The sequence below is a fragment of the Maylandia zebra genome, linkage group LG4, assembly GCF_041146795.1.
Source record: "Maylandia zebra isolate NMK-2024a linkage group LG4, Mzebra_GT3a, whole genome shotgun sequence".
In the NCBI taxonomy this organism is placed as follows: Eukaryota; Metazoa; Chordata; class Actinopteri; order Cichliformes; family Cichlidae; genus Maylandia; species Maylandia zebra.
This window is the reverse complement of record NC_135170.1, coordinates 33,201,774-33,222,098: the sequence shown is the minus strand read 5'-3', so window position 1 is coordinate 33,222,098 and position 20,325 is coordinate 33,201,774. Positions and strand designations below refer to the sequence as shown.

At 40.5% G+C, this 20,325-nt stretch overlaps 2 protein-coding genes across 3 annotated transcripts; one reads left to right on the top strand and one right to left on the bottom strand.

Moving 5' to 3' along the window:
• Positions 1-269: 269 nt before the first annotated feature.
• rcvrna (recoverin a) lies at positions 270-2,077 on the bottom strand. The gene is made up of 3 exons (XM_004556365.2): positions 1,575-2,077; positions 1,192-1,303; positions 270-1,096 (listed from the first exon to the last, which is right to left on the bottom strand). The coding sequence occupies exons 1-3, from the start codon at positions 1,953-1,955 to the stop codon at positions 978-980; spliced, it is 612 nt and encodes a 203-aa protein (XP_004556422.2). The 5' UTR covers positions 1,956-2,077; the 3' UTR covers positions 270-977.
• Positions 2,078-9,936: 7,859 nt separating this feature from the next.
• On the top strand, positions 9,937-19,787 carry LOC101480700 (germ cell-specific gene 1-like protein). 2 transcript variants are annotated; one of them, XM_076883434.1, is made up of 6 exons: positions 9,937-10,470; positions 13,506-13,553; positions 14,454-14,606; positions 16,767-16,878; positions 17,189-17,239; positions 18,532-19,787. In XM_076883434.1, exons 1-6 carry the CDS (start codon positions 10,167-10,169, stop codon positions 18,833-18,835), a joined length of 972 nt encoding a protein of 323 aa, XP_076739549.1. In that variant the 5' UTR covers positions 9,937-10,166; the 3' UTR covers positions 18,836-19,787. The 2 variants fall into 2 exon arrangements, with proteins under 2 accessions (XP_076739549.1, XP_004556421.1); XM_004556364.2 differs by lacking the exon at positions 17,189-17,239 and having other exon boundaries at positions 9,940-10,470.
• Positions 19,788-20,325: the final 538 nt, after the last annotated feature.

Genomic DNA, 20,325 nt, shown 5'->3' with positions numbered 1-20,325 from the left:
CCAAACCAGAGTAAATATATGTGTAAAGATAATCCAAAATAAAGTTGTATATAAACTACAGTTGGTTGAGATGAGTCACTCTGTGAAACAGTGCAAACACTACAAATATATCAGTTAAAACAAATTCCAAGTGGAAAGGAAGTGTGTTCAAAATGCATGTTTCAGACACACTGCTTTTAAAAAGAGTCGAGGACATGGCTGAAGTGTCCTTGGTGGATATTACCATGTTATACAACGACACTTTAAAAGCACAACACATAACACACATACACCTTTACAGACAGGTTTTCATTTTCATGTACACAAAAGAGAACATTTAAACAAATAATGAGTTAACGTGTTCACTGCCACAACTACACAAAAAACGTACAAAACATATTTGAACAAAATTGAACAAACTAAAATAACCAACAAACTTGTGCGCTGTCCATTGTAAATTGTGTGATTTAAAGATTTAACTGCATGAAATCAGCTCGTTTACACAAAGTACAACATCTAAACCAAGGAGGCTAAACAAAACGGACACGCCAAAAACGTCCAATCCAGCCTATGGATACCTTTGTAAAGTGTGAATATGGATCCACAAAGAAGTTATTAATAAAATTTATTGCAACACAAGTAAAAATGTGAAGAAATTGATTCTGGTCAATTAAACGTGAACACTGTTTTGACTCCCAACATTCACGTTGCCATCCCTGTTCTAGCCTGAGCGGTTACACTGTTTAAAATTCATCCATTGCACAGTTGTTCAGCTTCTATTTTATTTTATTTTATCAAATGTGCCTAATCACCCTATTTAATTACTACTTGCAATGACAAAAAATGAAACACTGTTTAACTAGTTTACCAGAAAGAACATGAACATGATTAATTATAATAAAAAATGAGAAATGTGGTTAAAGAGGTTAAAATATAGCCACAGAAATCAGTCTTAAAACCATGTGAGGTTTTTTTCTGCTCTGTTTTTAGCCTGTACTCTACTGCTTCTTCTCTTTCAGCTTGTCTTTGATTTTCTGAGGTTCATCATATTGTATCAAGCGTAGGATATCCTTGTTGTCCATCACGCCCTGAATGAACTCTCCCTCTGAGATTTTATCTGCAAAGAACCAAAAAAAGAAGCGTCAACAAAATGCTTGTGCCTTGTAAAGGTGCAGCAGATAACGAGATGAGAGTTAATAAAGTGTGGTTTACCGTTCTCCTTCTTTCCGAAAAATGTCCAGATTTTTTCAGCCCTTTTCTCCGGCGTGTTTTCATCCTCAGGGAGCTTCTTCTGTGCGTCAGCAGGAATCATGTTGAATATTGACTGCAGGAGAGTAAACGCATTTTATAGGTTTAACCAATGATTCATGATGAATTTAATCAAATATTCGTCGGAATATTACATTTTCTTTGAGTAATTGTAAGTGGAATAATTTAGAGGAGGCTGTGGCTTAAAATTGAAATCATCAAAGGTCCATTTACACATTCACAGAAGTGATCGTGATTATTCAATAGATGAATGTAACGCGAATTCAGTTTAGTCATGTAATTTTAGTGTATTCAGAACAGATAAAATTAGTATGAAGTATAGGTACCCGAACAATCTCTTGGATTTCATTTTTGCTGATGGTTCCATTTCCATCCACATCATAGAGGCCAAAAGCCCACTCCAGCTTCTGCAGAGTCTTTCCCCCGGAGGTGAGGTGCAGAGCGACGATGTACTCCTTAAAGTCCAAAGTTCCGTCTGCATTAGTGTCGAAACTCCTGAAAACGTGCCGCGCATACGCCGTGGGGTCCGCGTCTGGGAAGAAGCTGGCATAGATGCCCTCGAACTGCTGCTTGCTGATCCTCCCACTGGGACACTCCTTGAGGAAGGACTGATACCAGGTGCACAGTTCGGCCTCTGTGTATTTGGTGTTGGACTTCAGCTCTTCCAGGAGCTCCTTTGACAAAGCGCTGCTCTTAGTATTCCCCATCCTGATCAAGAAAGGTTAAATTCTTGTATCTCCTGCGATTGGCCGTTAAACTTCTGTGGAGTTTGTGCGCTCTGTCTTGTGTTCGCTCTGTCGAGCCCCTCAAGGTGCCAAATGGGATTATGATCATCACTGCCTAAATCCAGACAGCTGTCTTGAAGATTAAGGGGGATAACTGCGTCACACTGCTATGACACCTTTATATTGAAGACAGAGTTAAATACAGGAGGCAAGCGCAGCGGATTAAAGGTGGCAGGTGGCCGTTACTTAGAAGCTCAACATCTGGGAGGATATTTGCCTTTTTAAGCAGAATTTGTGTAAATACACTCTAATATTTAGTTACAGAGTTGAAGTATAATAATACTGACTTTGGGGCCAAAGAAAGACGAGCATAGACTGGTGCCATCTTTTATCATTGCCACTAGGGAGGAATTTGCTTACACTAAACCAGACAGTGTTAAACAAATGTATTAGACCACCACCCAATGTAAGGTTTATTCTACAGCTGTCCTAAATTAACAGTTTTGGTAATTTCCAAAATCATCTTTATGTTAATACATCCATCCATTCTCTTCTGCTTATCCAACTGAGGGTCAAGGGGAGGCTGGAGCCTATCCCAGCTGTCTTAGGGCGATAGGCAGAGTGCACCCTGGACAGGTTGCCAGTCTGTCGCAGGGCTAACAAAGAGACAGACAACCATTCACACTTATGGGCAACTTAGAATCGTCTGTTAACCTAACCACACTAACTGCATGTCTCTGGACCATGGGAGGAAACCGGAGTACCTGGAGAGAAGCCATGCAAACATGGGTAGAACATGCAAACGCCACACAGAAAACCCTGGACTACAGGATCTTCTTGCTGGTAACCGTGCTAATCACTGTTTCTGCAATGTTAGCCCAAAAAGTTGATTCTGTTCATCTGGAACTTTTTCAGTAGGAGAAATGTTTAGTTATTCATCCAAGTGATTTGTTCAGTCTCAGCTGACTGCCAACCTTATAAACAGTACCTTTGCACAATGACTGAAATTAACCCAGTGAGCTAATAACGGGCTGTGAGTCAGTTCATTGATGATACATCTCAGGACCACAATTCATGGATCACATTAACTCGGGGGACCAAAACATCTAATTCAACGGGGAGGATATGAAAAGTGGCAGACATCGAGGAAACCAAAAACCTCTGGCTAAGCGGAGGCCAGGACTCCGCAGTCTATTTACACCTACAAGCCAGTGGACACTCTTTCAATGATGAGGATGACCATTTACCTGAGAAGAAAAAGACCATCTCTGAATCGAGGAGGGGGCCTAAGGGTAACCACTTTAACCATCTTACAATGCTGTGATTGCAGCCATTCCCCAGCTCTCTGTGAATGGTACTCATGGTCTTTGATCAGTGGTTGTTGATCAGTGGTCATGATATTTTCCATATTTATGATCAAGGAACTGATCTCACAGCCCATTGGTTATTCAGTGTGCTAAGTTCAGCCACTGTGAAAAGGTACTGTTTATAAGTTTGGTAAATATGGTAAATGGCCTGTCTTTATATAGCGCTTTTCTAGTCCCTAAGGACCCCAAAGCGCTTTACATATCCAGCCATCCACCCATTCACACACTGGTGATGGCAGCTACATTGTAGCCATAGCCACCCTGGGGCGCACTGACAGAGGCGAGGCTGCCGGACACTGGCGCCACCGGGCCCTCTGACCACCACCAGTAGGCAACGGGTGAAGTGTCTTGCCCAAGGACACAACGACCGAGACTGTCCAAGCCGGGGCTCGAACCGGCAACCTTCTGATTACAAGGCGAACTCCCAACTCTTGAGCCACGATCGCCCACCAAGTTTGGATAAACATGCAGTCAGCTGAGACCGTCATTTGGATGAGTGACGAAACGTTTCGCCCACTGAAAACGCTACGTCCAGATGAACAGAATCAACTTTTTGGGATTTACTTACCTGCATGATTGAGCGCGCATCAAGAACAGCAGTGTCTTAGGTTGAATATTAAATTGTTTTCACGATGTGGGTCAGTTAGGTCAAATGCCTGAATGTGATGTGACAGGAAAAAGACAAAGAAACAGCTCAAAGTGCAATGAAGGGGGTGTCAGAGATGATCCAGCCACCACATGAGGTTAATTAATCATATGTTACTGGGTGGTTTGGGCCATTTGTCGCCAAGTGTTTGAGTTTGGTTGCCCTAAAGAGAGCTGCAGAGGCTTAAACACCAGAAACTGTCCATTTGTAATTACCTTCAGTCACTGCAGGTTTCCCACCACTGCAGCAGATTGTGCTGTAATCTGGTCCAAGACTATTATAGTGGAGACACAGATAATCTTATCTGGGGACAAACAGCCGCAAACATACTTACGCCCGATGATACGCCTTTTCCGAATTAAGTGCAAACATAACTTTGCAGCCCAATGAGGAAGAAAAGCCCCATTTTTAAAAAAATAATCAAAAAGAATAAAAGTAATGAAACTGACCAGGAGCAAAATAAAAAAATGTCTCTGATTTTAAGAGAAATCGGAAGACTTAAAAAGCAAATTATTGCATTTTGAATTTTAGGAAAACAATTAATCAACTGTATGTTATAAGGTACTAATATTTAAAGTAGTATTAATATAACAGTATTTGTAAAACAGTAAATTTGAAAAATCATAGATAACAACAATTATGTTTTAGCATTAAAGACATCATATTGAAAGCTTATGCGTACTGGTGTATTAACCATTAAAGAAACCATTAAGAAACAATACAATAACAATCAGTTTGTGATGTCAAACAATTTGACAAATAAAGACAGTTTCGGTCTCCTTCCAGACATTGGCACACACATTGAATAATTTGTACTTCAATACAGTTATCTGGTAATTTTCAAATCTACAGAGACCTTCCAACTTGTGTATATCGCCATGTTTCCTTCTTAGATCCCTGAGTTTCCCATTGTCCTCAGCACTGGTCAATCCAATTGAGGGTTTTATCAAGATTAAAGACATTCTTAAACCTTCAGTACCACTTATTAAAAGATTCAAGTGGGTCTATGTATATACTTGATCCTGAACATATACTTTTTAATCTGTGTGGATTCGAGAAAATCAAAAATAAATGAAAACTGGTGTATCCGATTCATGTTTTTTAAAAGTGATTAAACATTTATGTTGTACGATGATTACACCCTGAAAAAGAACAATTCAAAGAAATCATTAAAAGCCCAAAATGACAACATTCATGCCCACGATGAGTGTATGTAAACTTCTAACCACAACTGAGTATTTGTGCTATACTGTGATCAGCATCAGAATTAATCTACAATAATCTATCGGCAGCTCTCACGCGTCAGGGACCAAGAGGTCACTGCTGACACACATAACAGCTGATTATAATCCTGTTTCATCCTGTGCAAGGTGTACCAGCTTTGGTGAATGAAGTGAAAGCCAGTGCACATTTATTTGGATTTTTCTGCATTTTAAATGAAGTTAAAGTTGGACAAAGCAATCCTAAATTTTCCTTTATGCATAAACATAATCCGGGAGAGTCTCTGTGTAAATCTGCATCTACCTTTGCAAAATCAGATTAGGTAAAGTCCAGGTCATTCATTTCACATTTAAAATACCATCACATACTTTTACATAATCGTTTAGGTTTAGTTCACAATTGCACAAAATGTTGAGCATCTGTACGTAAGGGGAAAAGGCATTCGCTCAAACCTCACATCTGTCATTCGCAAACTGGCAGGTATTATTATGTAAAAAGCAATGAGTCTGGGAACTGTTCATTGTACCAACCGGCTTACCACTTCATCAAGTGTAACGCTGGACTTAAGTATCCTGTGGTTGTAATTTATTACATGGAAGCTAATGTTCAGTATAATCTATGTGCATTCAGAGGAATCACTAAAAGTCTATGCCTACTTACCATATAAATGCCAGCAATGAGGCAAACATACAGACGGTCAAAAATCCCCCTTATATTATTTGTTATTGTTTATTTTCTATCAGTGTCTACTCCAGATGAAACCCATTTTAATATGGCCTTGTCTTTTAAATCTTATGACTGTAGTGGACATTGTGTAACACGGTTAAGTCAAATTGTCCCTACATGAGTTTATCGTGGTCATTACTGTGGATTTTCATCACACTAATCCCGGAGTACAGTTTCTTTTTAAGCTTTTGTGTTTTAGTTTATATGAATCGTTTGAGTGTGTTCTGGATTTGACTCGATTTGACTCGATTTGATGATGAGAGGGAAAATTCGACATCTCGGATACTTTAAAGGAGTTTACAAATCCAGGGCAGTTAAATGATCTGCACAGCTGCCAGTGCTCACACTACTGTACACAGGGCAGTGTAAACAAAAACTGAGAGACCAGTGCATATACTGTACACCTGAGTTTCAGTACTTATAACGACTTGGGCAAAATGTCAAATACATGCTGCACAGTTAGGTTACAGCTAACTGGCTAACTGCCCCACGCTGTTAGTTATTTATGTCAGCAGTTATGAATTATATTGTTATATGTATAGGTGATACTGTGCTGCTGTTCTGTGTCCACATTTCTGTATAGGCAGGTGTGGGTGTGTGTATATATGTGTTTGGCTGTAGGATGGATGTCAAGCACCTGCAGGCCTGGTGGGTGTGGCCCTGCTAGGGGACTGGCCACACCCGAAGCTCCTGCCACACACCTGCTGCTGATCAGGGCTCGTCGGGGGAGCTACTTAGGAGAGTCTTGGTCGCTCCCATTGGTGTGGGATCATTGTGTGAGACTCCACGTTAGTCATCCAGTTGAGCTTAGTTAATGTGTGTGTCCCCACGGTTGTATGTGTCCTGACGGCTGCTTTTATTGTGTCCCCAGGAGAAGTGTGGAGCGCCAGACAGCAGCCAGCACGAGGAGTGCTGAGACACGGGAGCGGAGAGCACTAAGACATGGACTTTTCACGGAGAGACACGACACGGGAGTCAGGGGAGAGCACGGGGATTTATTGTTGTTTTTTCACTGTAAATAAACACACTGTTTACACACAGAGCTCCGCGCCTGGGTCCTCCTTCCCTACATCCCCACGGTTTGCCCTGCCAAACCGTGACAATATATGTTTGTTTCATGCCATTACATGATTTGTTGATGGCTAAATCAGTTAAGTAAGTTGGAATTACTTTAGTTATCAAAGTAATCTACAGTAATCTAGCAAACTTGCAAGGATAAGATAAGATAAGATAAGATAAGATAACCTTTATTAGTCCCACACGTGGGAAATTTGTTTTGTCACAGCAGGAAGTGGACAGTGCAAAAGTTATGAGGCAAAAATTAGAATACAATAAGAATAAATACAGTACACAACTGTACAGAACAGAATAAAATAAAATACTATATACAGTAGAATAAAATAAAATAAATATACAATAAGATAAAAATAGAATACAAATACAAATACTATATACAACTGAATAAAAATACAACGATGACAGAAAGGATTATTGCACTTAGTATTATTGCATATGTATGGATGTGTGTGCTTGATCAGTTAAAGTCTTTATTATGGAGTCTGACAGCAGTGGGGAGGAAAGACCTGCGAAATCTCTCCGTCCCACACCGTGGGTGCCGCAGTCTCCCACTGAAGGAGCTGCTCAGTGCTGTCACAGTCTGCTGCATGGGGTGGGAGATGTTGTCCATCAGGGATGACAGCTTAGCCGCCGTTCTCCTGTCACTCACCACCTCCACTGGGTCCAGAGGGCATCCTAGAACAGAGCTGGCCCTTCGGATCACCCTGTTCAGTCTCTTCCTGTCCCCAGCAGAGATGCTGCCGCCCCAGCAGACCACGCCATAAAAGATAGCAGAAGCCACAACAGAGTCATAGAATTTCTTCAGGAGTGGGCCCTCCACTCCAAACGACCTGAGTCTCCGCAGCAGGTACAGCCTGCTCTGCCCTTTCCTGTAGAGGGCGTTTGAGTTATGAGTCCAGTCCAGTCTATTGTTCAGATGAACACCAAGGTAGTAATGTTAGCAACTAAGATACAGGTAACCTGGAGATAATTAATTGGCAAACAAAGTTACCAAATCAGCCTTAAGATTTAGAAACAATTACACAGTCTCATCTACTTCATACAGTATTTTAGTTTAATTTGCAATAACTTGCAGTTTGACTGTGTGAGCAGCGACATCAGTGTTTGCTAGCATTATTTATTGGACACAACAGCTCAGAGACACCTTTGAAAACAATAAAGTTGAGTGCTCTTTTGGCAGCTTTCCACTTTTGCCCAGATGGGCATCATTACATAAAACTAGCTTTCTTCTAATGTTAGCTAACAATAGTTTTCCTATATGTACATAACTGAAGTTATCGGCTGAGCTAGCAAGCTTGGTTGTAGGTGAACTGTGGGCTGCCCTTTTGGACCCCTATGTGGGGATTCTGGGGGCCGCCCCATTGAGCTAGCCGCTGCATTAGTTTTGCCTCTTGTGGGCACCAAGAGATGATTTTCTAGAACCCTCTCTGGTCCACTTGTGATTTGTCCTAATGCAGGGACCACCAAGGTTATTACAGTTAATTTCATCGAGGCTAACAGCTAAAACTACCAAAACAATAAAGAAACAGGTCTTCTAAAATGGCATCTTTTTGTTGTTGTTGTTGTTTTGTTAGTTTTACTTGAAATAGACATTGCTACTGTCTCAGAGTACTCTGAAGTCATAACTAGAAAAATTATGTAATCTCAAATCCCTAAATTAAAACAAAATATTTCTGCCAAAATGCTTACAAAGTTAGACACTGATTTCTTCCAGAATAAGTGTTATGGTGGATTGGCTTTGCAGTATCCAATCACTCAGCATTATGAAGCAGTTCAACTTCTACAATTGCTACAAAGAGAGAAACTGTCCATAGAAGCTGCTACGTGGTTTATTGTACGACACAGTTAGCATACTAATTATCATGCTTAAGTGCCATTTTCGTATTTTAACATCAGCCTGAAGTGGCAAATACAGGAAGCATAATTTTTGTAGTTTGTACTTATTATTTGTACCCTTAAACAATAATTTTGATGGTAGCAAAACAATAGACAACATCAGTGTTTTTGTTAGAGTTCGTGATGGTAATCACGTTGGAGTTCACCACCTGTGAATGCCAGCTTCACAATCTGTAAAACACCATTAACAGCTGGGAATCAGCTAAGTTTGGAGAGCTTCACAGGGCCAAGTGTCTGTTTTTCATGCACTGCCTACTTGCTGTTTGAGGCAAAAGTCTTTGTTTACATCAAAATCTGTTGGGACATTGAAAATGAAAAGACTGTGATGGATGATAAATGTTTCCAAAGGCACGTTTAAGTAGAGCAAGTCTGTTTGATTTACTCGACATTCTCCATAGAAAGTCTCTAATAATAGATGAGACTTGAGGAACTTACGCACGACACTTGCGCATGTCAGCTTTTAAAGTCATTTGTCTATAGGTCAAAGCAAAGACGACACATTTGTTAGCGAAACTCTTGAGCTGCAGAAAATTACGACAAGTTTAAAGACAGCAAATTATAGACAAAAGCATCAGAGTAAAGGCAGCAGATGTTTCCTCCAACCATCTGTCTCCTTCAGATACTGTACTTCTAAGTAGTTTGTCTTCATTTGTGTGCTACATCAGCAGGCTATTAGAAGAGATTTGCCCTGCTTGCACACACACGCAGTGAATGGATTTTCATATGAGACTGTCCACATTATGTCACAGGTCACCAACTGTAAAAAGGGACTTGATCTTATGCCTGCGGCTGCAATTACTTTGCAAATGCAGGAAACTCAGGGAAGAGCCTGCTTCTGGATTACAATCTAAGCTTGTTGTAATCTTTGCTTTTTGCTAATATGTTCAAAGGAAGTCTGGACTATAATTTGCCATTTGTAATGGATAATGTTGCAGGCAGAGCTTTGTAGAAGGGGAGGAGCGATGAGTTTGGAGTGGCAGCACAGAGGGGACAGTTTACGAGTTCAAATGAAGGAAAACCAATAGTGCCATGGGTTTCTATTGTCTCTGTGGGAGTGCAGAGGATGCACCCTTTCATCAAGGTGGCAGCACATCAGAAGAGCCGGCAGAGGGATGTACACACTTCTCACCCAAGGAGCCCCAAATGCAACAAGATTATGAAGATTTGATATATCCGCTGGGAGGCGAAACACGGTGGCTACATATCAAAAGCCAGGATTAGTTGCCTTTTCATTTCATCTCCTCTGGCCTTGCCTCGACCATGAGGCTAGAGCGCGGGCGGCGGGCTTCTCTGGCGCTCACCCTCAACTTTGTGGCGTTTGCTTTTGCCTTATCCGCGGTGACCACCAGCTACTGGTGCGAGGGGACCAGGAAGGTGGCCAAACCCTTCTGCACAGGCCCACCGGTGAACAAGAAGGAGTGGTACTGCATCCGCTTCAACAGCACCAACCTCAACGACAGCCGCCTAGTGCAGTACATCTTTGAGACGGGGGAGGAGAAGTTTCTGATGAGGAAGTTCCACACGGGGATATTCTTCTCCTGCGAGGAGGCGGCCGACATGAACGGTAAGATGACCCTAAGCTCTTCAGCCCTTTAGCTTTGGGGCTGCAGACGTTCAAAAACAGGAAGAGCTAATGGAGGAAGCAGCTCCTGTAAACGCACAAGACAGTCTCTCAAGTTAATCTACAGCTTATAAATGTCAACCCAGTTACTGGAATCGCACCATCTGGACGCAATCTCTTGAGTCATTTAAGGTCATTTATGTATAATGCACAGATAAGGTGAGATAAACAGCTGCGAGTGTGCTTTGGCACTCGAGTAAGCTGGGTTAAATTCTCTTTAGGTCTAAATTCAGCACATTTTAGCTAGATTTCCTATTGTTTTATGCCTGTGTATAGGAAAATAGCATTTCAAACAGTGCAATATTGTTCTTAAGTAATATTTTGGGTCATTATGACCAATAATAACGAATGAAAAAGCTACACCTGTGGAGGGGGTAAGGTAGTGCACGAGGAAAATGAAAAAGACAAAGTACAGATTAGGATTAAAGCTGTGACATGCTGCATGCAGGTACTGCAAAAAGGTCCTTCATGTTGCATCATAACTACAGCTTTCTACTTGAGGTCAAAGCTAAATCTCATCAAGCGAAACATAAAACCTAATTACAAACGTGTACATGCTTTCCACAGGAATCATACTGACAGATAAGCAGCAATCTGCCTGGCATGGAGGAAGAAAAATACAAATGTTTTCAAAGAGAAATAAATTTCACTATAAAAATTTCACGTTACAGGACATATGTAGGGTGTATGAAAGTGTCATTGTTACAGAGCAAAATAATCAAACAGTAAAGCTTCCAGATTACAGCCATTGCTGTTGCATGCAAGCCGCCCCAGTTGGTTTCATAAGCTCTGGTAATAAATCTCAGAAAAATACATTTTTATAAGGATTTGCATGCAACTAAGAGCCAAATTGTCTACTGATTTTCACCAATATGATCAGAGCACAAGAGTCAGTTCCTTGGGAGCTCCAACACCAAGGTGCCGTATCACTAGAGCTGGGCGATAGAACGATAACGATATGTATCGCGATATAACTTTTACTCGATAGAGAAATTAAGCTATCGCGATAGACCTCGCCGCTCTTGTCCTCGCCGCTCTTGTCCTCTTAAAAGAAATTTTTTTTTAAATTTTTTAAAAAAAAGGTCAGCCAATCCAAACTAAGTAGCGCAGAGCCGAACCAATCACAGCCGCAGCGTCACGTCGCGTGACTTGTTACGTACAGCACAAGTGCCAAGCCGCACGTGTTTGTTTGGGAAGCAGCCAGCGGGTAATGGAGCCAGCGCGCAATGGAGGAAATGAGTGTGCCGACTAGAAAAATCAACCGAGCGTGACCGAAGAGAAAACAGATGATGGTTCCAATGCCGGAGAGATTGTCGAACGGAAGAGCCATAGAAGTTCCGTAGTGTGAAGGTATTTTGGCTATTTCAAGTCTGACAAAAAACAGAGTAGCGTGCACTGTAAATTGTGCCGAAAGCAAGTCTGGAAATACAATAAACTGGTGCATGCGTCACACTGTGCGCCACGTTATTGTTTCGGTGAAATGAATTTCTACAATACTGTTACTGTTAATTCTACTCTCTGCAGTGTTTAAATGCTTACATATACACACAGTTACTGTCCGTCCACACATACGACTCGGTTCTGCTTCTATGCCGCAGCTTTGTTTACTTTTTCCCACCGAGGCTTCTAGACTTCTGATTGGCCAACATTTCTGCACGGTTAGGAATCTAGCGCCACCTGCTGCTTTGGCATGTTCATAGCAGCGTTTTTCTTCATTTCTGCCTTTATGTGTGGACGGGATTATTTTTTAAAACGAAAACGGAAAATCTCCGTTTTCAAAAACACCCGTGTACGCGTGGACGTAGCCTCAGTCTCTGACTGGAAGCGCTAATTCATCATTCGGCTTTTGTCAGACTAAAGTAACTGTTAAAACTGTTTGAAAAGCTAAGCTATACAACAAGGAGAGATTGAGAATTTCCTTTTAGTTCTCAGTTTATTTGATATTGACAAAAGTTAGTCAGTTTTGTCTGTTCTTCTGTAAAACAAACTAAGATTTATTTTTAGAATTAATATTTTGTTTCTAAGTGGAATTGACAATTTAGTCTGTTTCATTTGTTCTATTTTGAAACTTAAACGCTTTAGTGGCTGCCTTTTGTGTAGTTTGCAATATTTGCCTTTATTTATCTGAAAAAGTCTCATGTTCCTTAAGTACATCTACCCTGTTGAACTTATTATGGGAAATAAATATTTAAATAAAAACAAGCTGCTGATTATTTCACATTTTACTTGTGAGCAACGGCACATTTAAATCTTACAAATATAGTTATTTGGCTTATATCGTGATAGATATCGTTATCGCCTGAAATGAAAAAAACATATCGTGATATGAAAAAATCTCATATCGCCCAGCTCTACGTATCACAAAACAATATCATCAGATGCTACAATCAGTTTTATATATGCGGCTGCGGTGCAAAGATGTCAGTGTTTGTGGACTCACATTATATCAAAATATACTTTTAAAAATATATAATATTCAAAAGTCATGACTTCATGTAAAAAAAATACTTGTAAGTATTTTTGATACTACTGAGTGCACTTAATTCATTTTATTGACAATCACAAGAATTGCATAGCTGATTGAACAAATAACCATGAATGTGAGATTTTCTTACAGATACACATTTAAAAAAGAATTCCATATTAAATCAGCAAAGTTTGTAGAACATTTTCTGCTCAATTTGCATAAAAAGTTTATGGTCCAAAGTTTGGGCATATAAAATGACTGCTATGAAATTTTAAATCCATCTATACAGAACTTTTTTCTTGTATTTGTCCAAACTGTGCATAATGAAATTTACAGCAAACGGGAGATGGTCGAGCAGAATGGCCACGTTGATTTGAGCTGGAATGACCCAGCGAATAATTTCGGCGTACAACTGATGCTGGGGATTGCAGCTTTTAAGGGTGTTTTCGTGATTAGTGTCAAAGTGGATTCTTCTACATAAGAAAACTTACTTTTTCCCCTTTTTTTTCAGGGTTTGAATGTCGAGAATTCTCAGATATTGCACCTGAAAATGAAAGAGGTTGGTGAGATTTTTATATTTTTAACTGTCTTTTGATTTCTTAGAGTTTTCTGTTACCTTATGGGTACTTTGACCTCAAGAGGATAACATAGATTGTATATAAAAGATGGACATAGTTCCCACGATGTCAACCATTAGTTCATAAAGGCCCGCTCGGGAATCTCCAATTTTGCCATTTTGGGGCTTCAAAACATCTGAATATAAGTCAAGGATGCTGCATGGTCTTAGGTATCTATGCCCGTCTTTAGTTTCTATTTGATGCTTAACGGGACGATAATTTACAAAAGCAACATGACTTTGTATTAAAGAAGATTTTAAACTAAAAACATTGCCATAAACTAATATGAATTAAATCAATGTAAATTACATGGACTTGTTGTTGACCTGTTGTTATTCCAGTTTTAACTGGGTTAATTTAATGCAGCTCAGGAGTCCAGGGTGGATGTGGGGCATATAAAACACTCGAGTCTCACAACGACAAACATTATGTCTCTGTCTCTAAACCAAGACACAGTCTTACACTTACATGTACCGTGAATGCCTCAAGATGATTTACAGTATTTTACATGCTTGATATCTAAGTATCAGTGACTTTCTAAATATGTTATCCAACATTATTTCTAATAATGCTATAAAACTTAATGCAGTTTCAGTACAATGGTTGGGAAAGGGCCTTCGACTACACTCATACTGAGAAATCTTACCTTTGCAAGTCTTGCTTGTAAGGAATCTAGAATTAGCAGCTGCTGTCCTGATTTTATAAATCCATGCAGTCTAGACAGACTCATTCAAATCTCCAGACATAAAATGAGCAGACCTGTTGTACATGCATGCTTGTCTGCCTTTAGACATGCAGGATTATGCTTCCTCCCTGTTTTTGTTTGTTTTTTGTATTCACAGGAGTGCTGTGGTTGTGTATCGTGGCGGAGACCCTGTACCTCACCCTGCTCTTCGCGGGCGGGGCTCTGATGACTCTGGAGCAGTGCCCCTGCTTCAGTGTCATGAACAAACTGAAGCTCAGTGCCTTTGCTGCCATGTGCACTGCCCTGTCAGGTAACACTGCATAATGAGCTCCAGTGCAGGTTATAAAAACATTCATGTTCACAACTTAAATTCCCCTTAAGCATTTATGCCTCTTTACTTTTAATTAAACCTTTAAACAATTTTTTGTTTTTTGCTGATAAATGTTCTGTAAATGGATGTTGGTGGGACATGTTTATTAAAGCCAACAGTTGCTCATAAGAGGAGTTATAGCTGCTGACTGCTTAAATCAACTTTATCCTAAACCCGTGATTAAATCTTTAAATACTAAATAAGGAGAGACTTAAAGTATAGAGCCTTTAACATCGACAAGAAACATGGAGATAAATTATAGGTGAAGCTCGTGTGGCGGTAAATAAAAGCAGCAGGGCAGCAGGTCATGGTGGCTGGATGAGATGAGGCTGACAGTGAGCGAGCGCTCGCAGCAGCTAACTGCTCTGCGTCCACTCGCTGCCTTGGAGGATTTGCTGGTTTCTGGACTAATCCGATTGAAGCCGGGGCTGCGGTTTTGGACTGCGCCAAGACCTGCCCAGAGGAGCATCCTCCCGCCCCCTCAACTCCCCCCATCCCCCGACTCCCATCCCCCCTGTTGTTATTAGTTAATCCCAAGAAAAGCAGCTGTGAAGGGGCAGGCTGCTGATTGAGGGAGAGCCTGGATCAGGCAGGCCAGTCCACCTCACCCAGAGTCAGTCAGAAAATCACGTATGCGTTGTACAGGGATGTTTCAGGCTTCAACCGTCACTACAGTCATTTCATGTACTCTTTTAATGTTTTACAAATGTGGATCATCCACACTTGGAGTTTATGTCTTTTACTGCATGTGATCATTTTTCACAAATCATAAATACAATGCATTGCCAAAAGTATTCTCTCATCTGCCTTCACACGCATATGAGTTTCAGTGACATCCCATTAATCCATTAGCTTTATGATGTTAGCCCACACTTTGCAGCCATAACGGCTTCAACTCTTCTGGTAGGCTTTCCACAAGGTTTAGGAGTGACTTAATGGGAATTTTGACCATTCTTCCAGAAGCACATTTGTGCAGTCAGACACTGATGCTGGATGAGAAGGCCTGCCTCACAGTCTCCACTCTAATTCATCCCAAAGGTGTTCTATGAATTAGGTCAGGACTCTGTGCACACCAAACTCACTCACCCATGTCTTTATGGAGCTTAGAGGATAGAATAGAATTGAATGCCTTTATTGTCACTATACAGATGTACAATGAGATGCACAGTTTCTGCAGCATTATATACATATGAACAGTATTTAGAGAAAAAAATATATAAAATGTACAAATATACAATCCAGTAAAAAAAGGAAATAAATATGTAAATAAATAGTGTTATGTATATATAGTTTGAGTTATTGCACGTAGAATTAAATATTGCACGGTGGTGGTTTATAGAAGGAAGTCCTTGGAATGGGGGGTGGAACTGTGTTTATGGTTATGGCTTTTGGGAGGAAACTGTTCTTGAGCTTGCTTTGTGCACTGCTGTGCAGTCATGCTGGAGCAGGAAGGGGCCATTCCCAAACTGTTCCCACAAAGTTGGGACCATGAAATTTTCTTGATATGTTGAATCAATAAGAGTTTCATTAACTGGAACTAAGGGGCCGTGCAGTTCATATTCAACTAAATTCTATTTTCTTACCCCTCCTAATTCATAAAAATTATTTTTAGAAAACCAATGTATTTCTATTAAAAACAGAAATACATTATATCAGTATTAAAACACTTAATTTGTTATGCTAACACTACATTAGCATAACAAGATTAACATTAGGATAAAAAAAACATTGAAAAGACAAAAGGCATAGAAAACAAATAACACAAAAACATATTAGCAGGAAAAACATAAAAATCCAGCATAAAAACTGGAAAGATTGGAATCTTAAAGAAGTAGGGATCTGTCTACTCCCATGTTAAAACAGGTGATCTTTTACTCATACTTTAGCACTACGAGCCTCTAAAAGAACCAAATATTAATCTTATACACAAATAAATTGCTTCATATAACTTTTACGATAAAGAGCCATCAGTATGGTCCTCTCTCGGTTGTCACAGATTCACAAACCCAACTCTATTAAATTTAGTTTTGGTCTTTTTTTGCGGTTTGAATGAGCAGTCACTTGTTGACTTGGTGTCTTTTTATCTTTTTTTGTTCTCAGGCCTTTGTGGGATGGTGGCCCACATGATGTTTACTACCATATTCCAGCTGGCTGTTGCCACCGGGCCAGAAGATTGGAGACCCAAAACATGGGACTACAGCTGGTCTTATTTGTAAGCAACTTTAACCTTCATCTCTGGCTGTTTTGACATTTTTACTCACTAGATCAAATAATCACGGCCCAAATTAAGGCTCACTACCTTCCATTTTCTAAACAATCTTTTGCCTCTCTGGCTTGAGACTCATCCACAGCCACCGTATTGTATGCAGGCGCTCGATCAGTCAGCTAGGCAGCAGTATTGTCGGTTTAACTGAGTTCAAAATTCCATGATGAACCGGACATTGGTAGACAGTGGTTCTACTGTCCACAGCCAAACTCTAGCAGACTCTTTCTGAGGTTGTAACAGTAGTTTATGTTTCCAGGAGTCACACTTCTGAGGTGAGGCATGCTTTCCCATTCACATTTCTGCACAGGTACAGCACCTCGATTCTTCTTTTTATAGCCATTCTATTGTAGTTTTGCTCCTGTGTTTGAAATAATAAACTGTTGTATGGTGCAGCTTGGGCCAAGATTTTTACCTGTCAAAACAAGCTTAAATCATAACCCCTGCACCACTGTGCTTACAGTTGGTATGGAGTGTTTGTGTTGATATGCAGTGTTTGTTTTTCTCTAAATGTGGCGCTGTGCATTATGGTCAACTACAGGACATTGTTCCAGAAGTCTTGTGGTTGGTTCAGATTGACCTCTGCAATCCTAAGCCATGCTGCCATGTTCTTTTTAGAGAGAACATGCTTTGTGCTGGCAACCTTTGCACACAATAGTCGTTCAGAATGTTTTTAATTTTGCTGTCATGAACTTTAAGTGAGTTTTAGCTCTGTGGATTTTTGCACTTTTCTGAGCATTGCACGGTCTGACCATGGGATGAATTTGCTGGGATGCCCATACCTGGTTGTGGCATTACTTACGTATTTCACATGAATGAAAAACTTCCAAAATGTCAGCTTTTACAAAAATTCTCACACTTTTTGATCATTTTAATTGGTACATTTGATTAGGAGCACCTGGAACAGTCAGATTGTTCAACTGGCTTTCACTAACTGCACCAAAACTACGCGATTATGTGCAGAAGAGATGGTACTCACTGAACAATGAAGATGAAGGGTACCGGGCACATTTAAAGAGAAGGATTTGGCATGTCTGTTGCTACACTGTGCAGTGTTGCATACCTGCCCAAAAATCTGGGAGTTTTAGTTTTGCCATTTGTGTTTTTATTTTTGTTGACAGATGGGTTGATATTATGACTGCAGTGTATGGATGCATGTATTCCAGTTATTCACAATAAAGACTCAGTAAATGCTTTGCTGGTGAGTTCATGGGCCCAATCGCTAATTTTGGGTCATACTAAAAACAGCTGAAGATTATAATCAGTGTTAGAGTCAGAAGAAGAGGAGTATCAAGAGCATGTTTATTAGCTGAGGACTTGTTACTGAAAAGTCGTCAATGCAAAGGTCTGTCTCTCGGCTGTCAAGGTAGCTGACACGATTGGTTATATCCGTAGGACTGGATACAGTTACAACTACTGAGTTGGAAGGCGACAGAAGCCCTGGGAATGGGATTACATTTTACCAGTTCTTGATTGTAAACTAAAATAGCACACAGCACAAACAACACTGCTGGTACGTCTGTGTAGAGCCGTGTTTATTGTTGGGGTTCTTACAGCTGCAGCTCAGCAGTAGGCTAACCCTCTTTTTAACCCTCTCCACAGATTAGCATGGGGCTCTTTCGGCACCTGCATGGGGTCTGCAGTGACGGCACTGAACCGCTACACAAAGACAATCATCGAGTTTAAATACAAACGGCGGAACATCGAGAAGAGCCTGATGATAAAGCAGAACATGATGGAGATGAACGTCCCCGAGCAGATGTGGGACATGTACCTGACTACTGTGCCGGTTGATGCCGAGGCACCTCTAGAACTGCCGGTCAATGGCCACAAGCCGTCCACAGGAACAGCGTACGAGGTCGAAATGGACAATGTACCAGAACCACAAGGAGAGGCGTACTGTTAAAGATGGAAACGTTTCTGGGGTTGATTTCCTGGACCTACACTGACTCTTGTTCTTGGATTTAAATATTTACTTCAGGACTTTTTTTGTATATTTTGTTCCTCTCCACACACCAGATGTGTCTGGTTCTTAAAAAAAGATAATGTGAGAAGTGGGGAAGGGAAACGGGCTACATTTCCCACTAAACTGGATGTAAATGCTCCTGATGAAAGACTGATCCTTCATTTCTGCTTTAGCTTCTGCTGAGCCAGCCTGTTTCATTTATGTTTGATCAAACTGTCCTCTGAAGAACGAGGCTCAATGATCTGCTCAGCAAGAGGAAGAGAAAATTACCTCATTCTGTACCATCAGGGACGTATCGCCGAATCACCGCAGGTCTACCTGCACAGACTAGACTCTGTTTGAAGTGTCCAGTAACATCTGATGTTGGACAGTCGGTCAGCTATAAAAGATTTTAAAAAGATGACAAATTAATGTCAAATAGCAAACTGGGACACAAATGTCTGCCAAGACATACAAAACAACCACTGAACCTGTGAAACAACCACAAAACAGCCACTCCAACAATGAAAAAACAGCTGCAAAGTTTGTAGATATTCTCCACGACTGACTGTTCAGGATTTGTTTTTTTTAAAGAACATCTCTTGATAAGATGTTACATCAGGAATTTGCCTTTTCTGTCAACTCCCCTGAAACAGCTGCTGTCTTTATACTCTGGTACTTTTGATGTGAGACATGCTGTAACTCAAACGCTGACAGCATCAGGCCGACACAGAAGTGCAGGAAAACATGTTTACAGGAGTAAGATTGACATCTGTTGGAACAAGAGCAGACAATAAAAAAAGCACAATATCTCTCGAGCTCACAGTTTGTGTCACTGAGGATGTAATGAAGATGAAATTAAATACAGCTGTGCTTTTCACTGACTTTGTTGCTCTTCTAAAAACTAGCAAGCAAACCCAATTAAACGCTCGATTGTGGCCAATCTCTTGTCATGCTGCTGTTGCTGTGGGGGAATTAATCTCATCAGCTGGCGAGAATCCAGCTGTGCTCGCCAAACACGCTGATTTCATCTGTGATTCGAGGCTCGTGGTAACACCGGAGCCCATTTTCCCCACAATCTTTCTTTTTGTGATTAATTCTGCTGCATTTATTAACGTAGGCTCACTATAACAGAGTTATATTACTAATAACATTGATACCTAAACAAGCTTCTACATTACACTGCGTCTTAGTTCCATATGGTTTGTATTACACATGGCCAAAGTTTCAACCAAAGAGGTCAAAGTATGTACAAGTAATACATGTGAGATAGGATACTTTAAACACTAAGGTTTACAAAGTCTTTTCTACTTTTGCCTCTGCATGATTCTGTGATTAGTTACTATTTATGCTAATTGCAAGCAATCTCTCAGTCTAAAGCTGGATTGATCAGCCAGGAAAAATTTAATCAACTGCACTAATTAGCTTTAGTCCACTTCTGTTAACTGCAG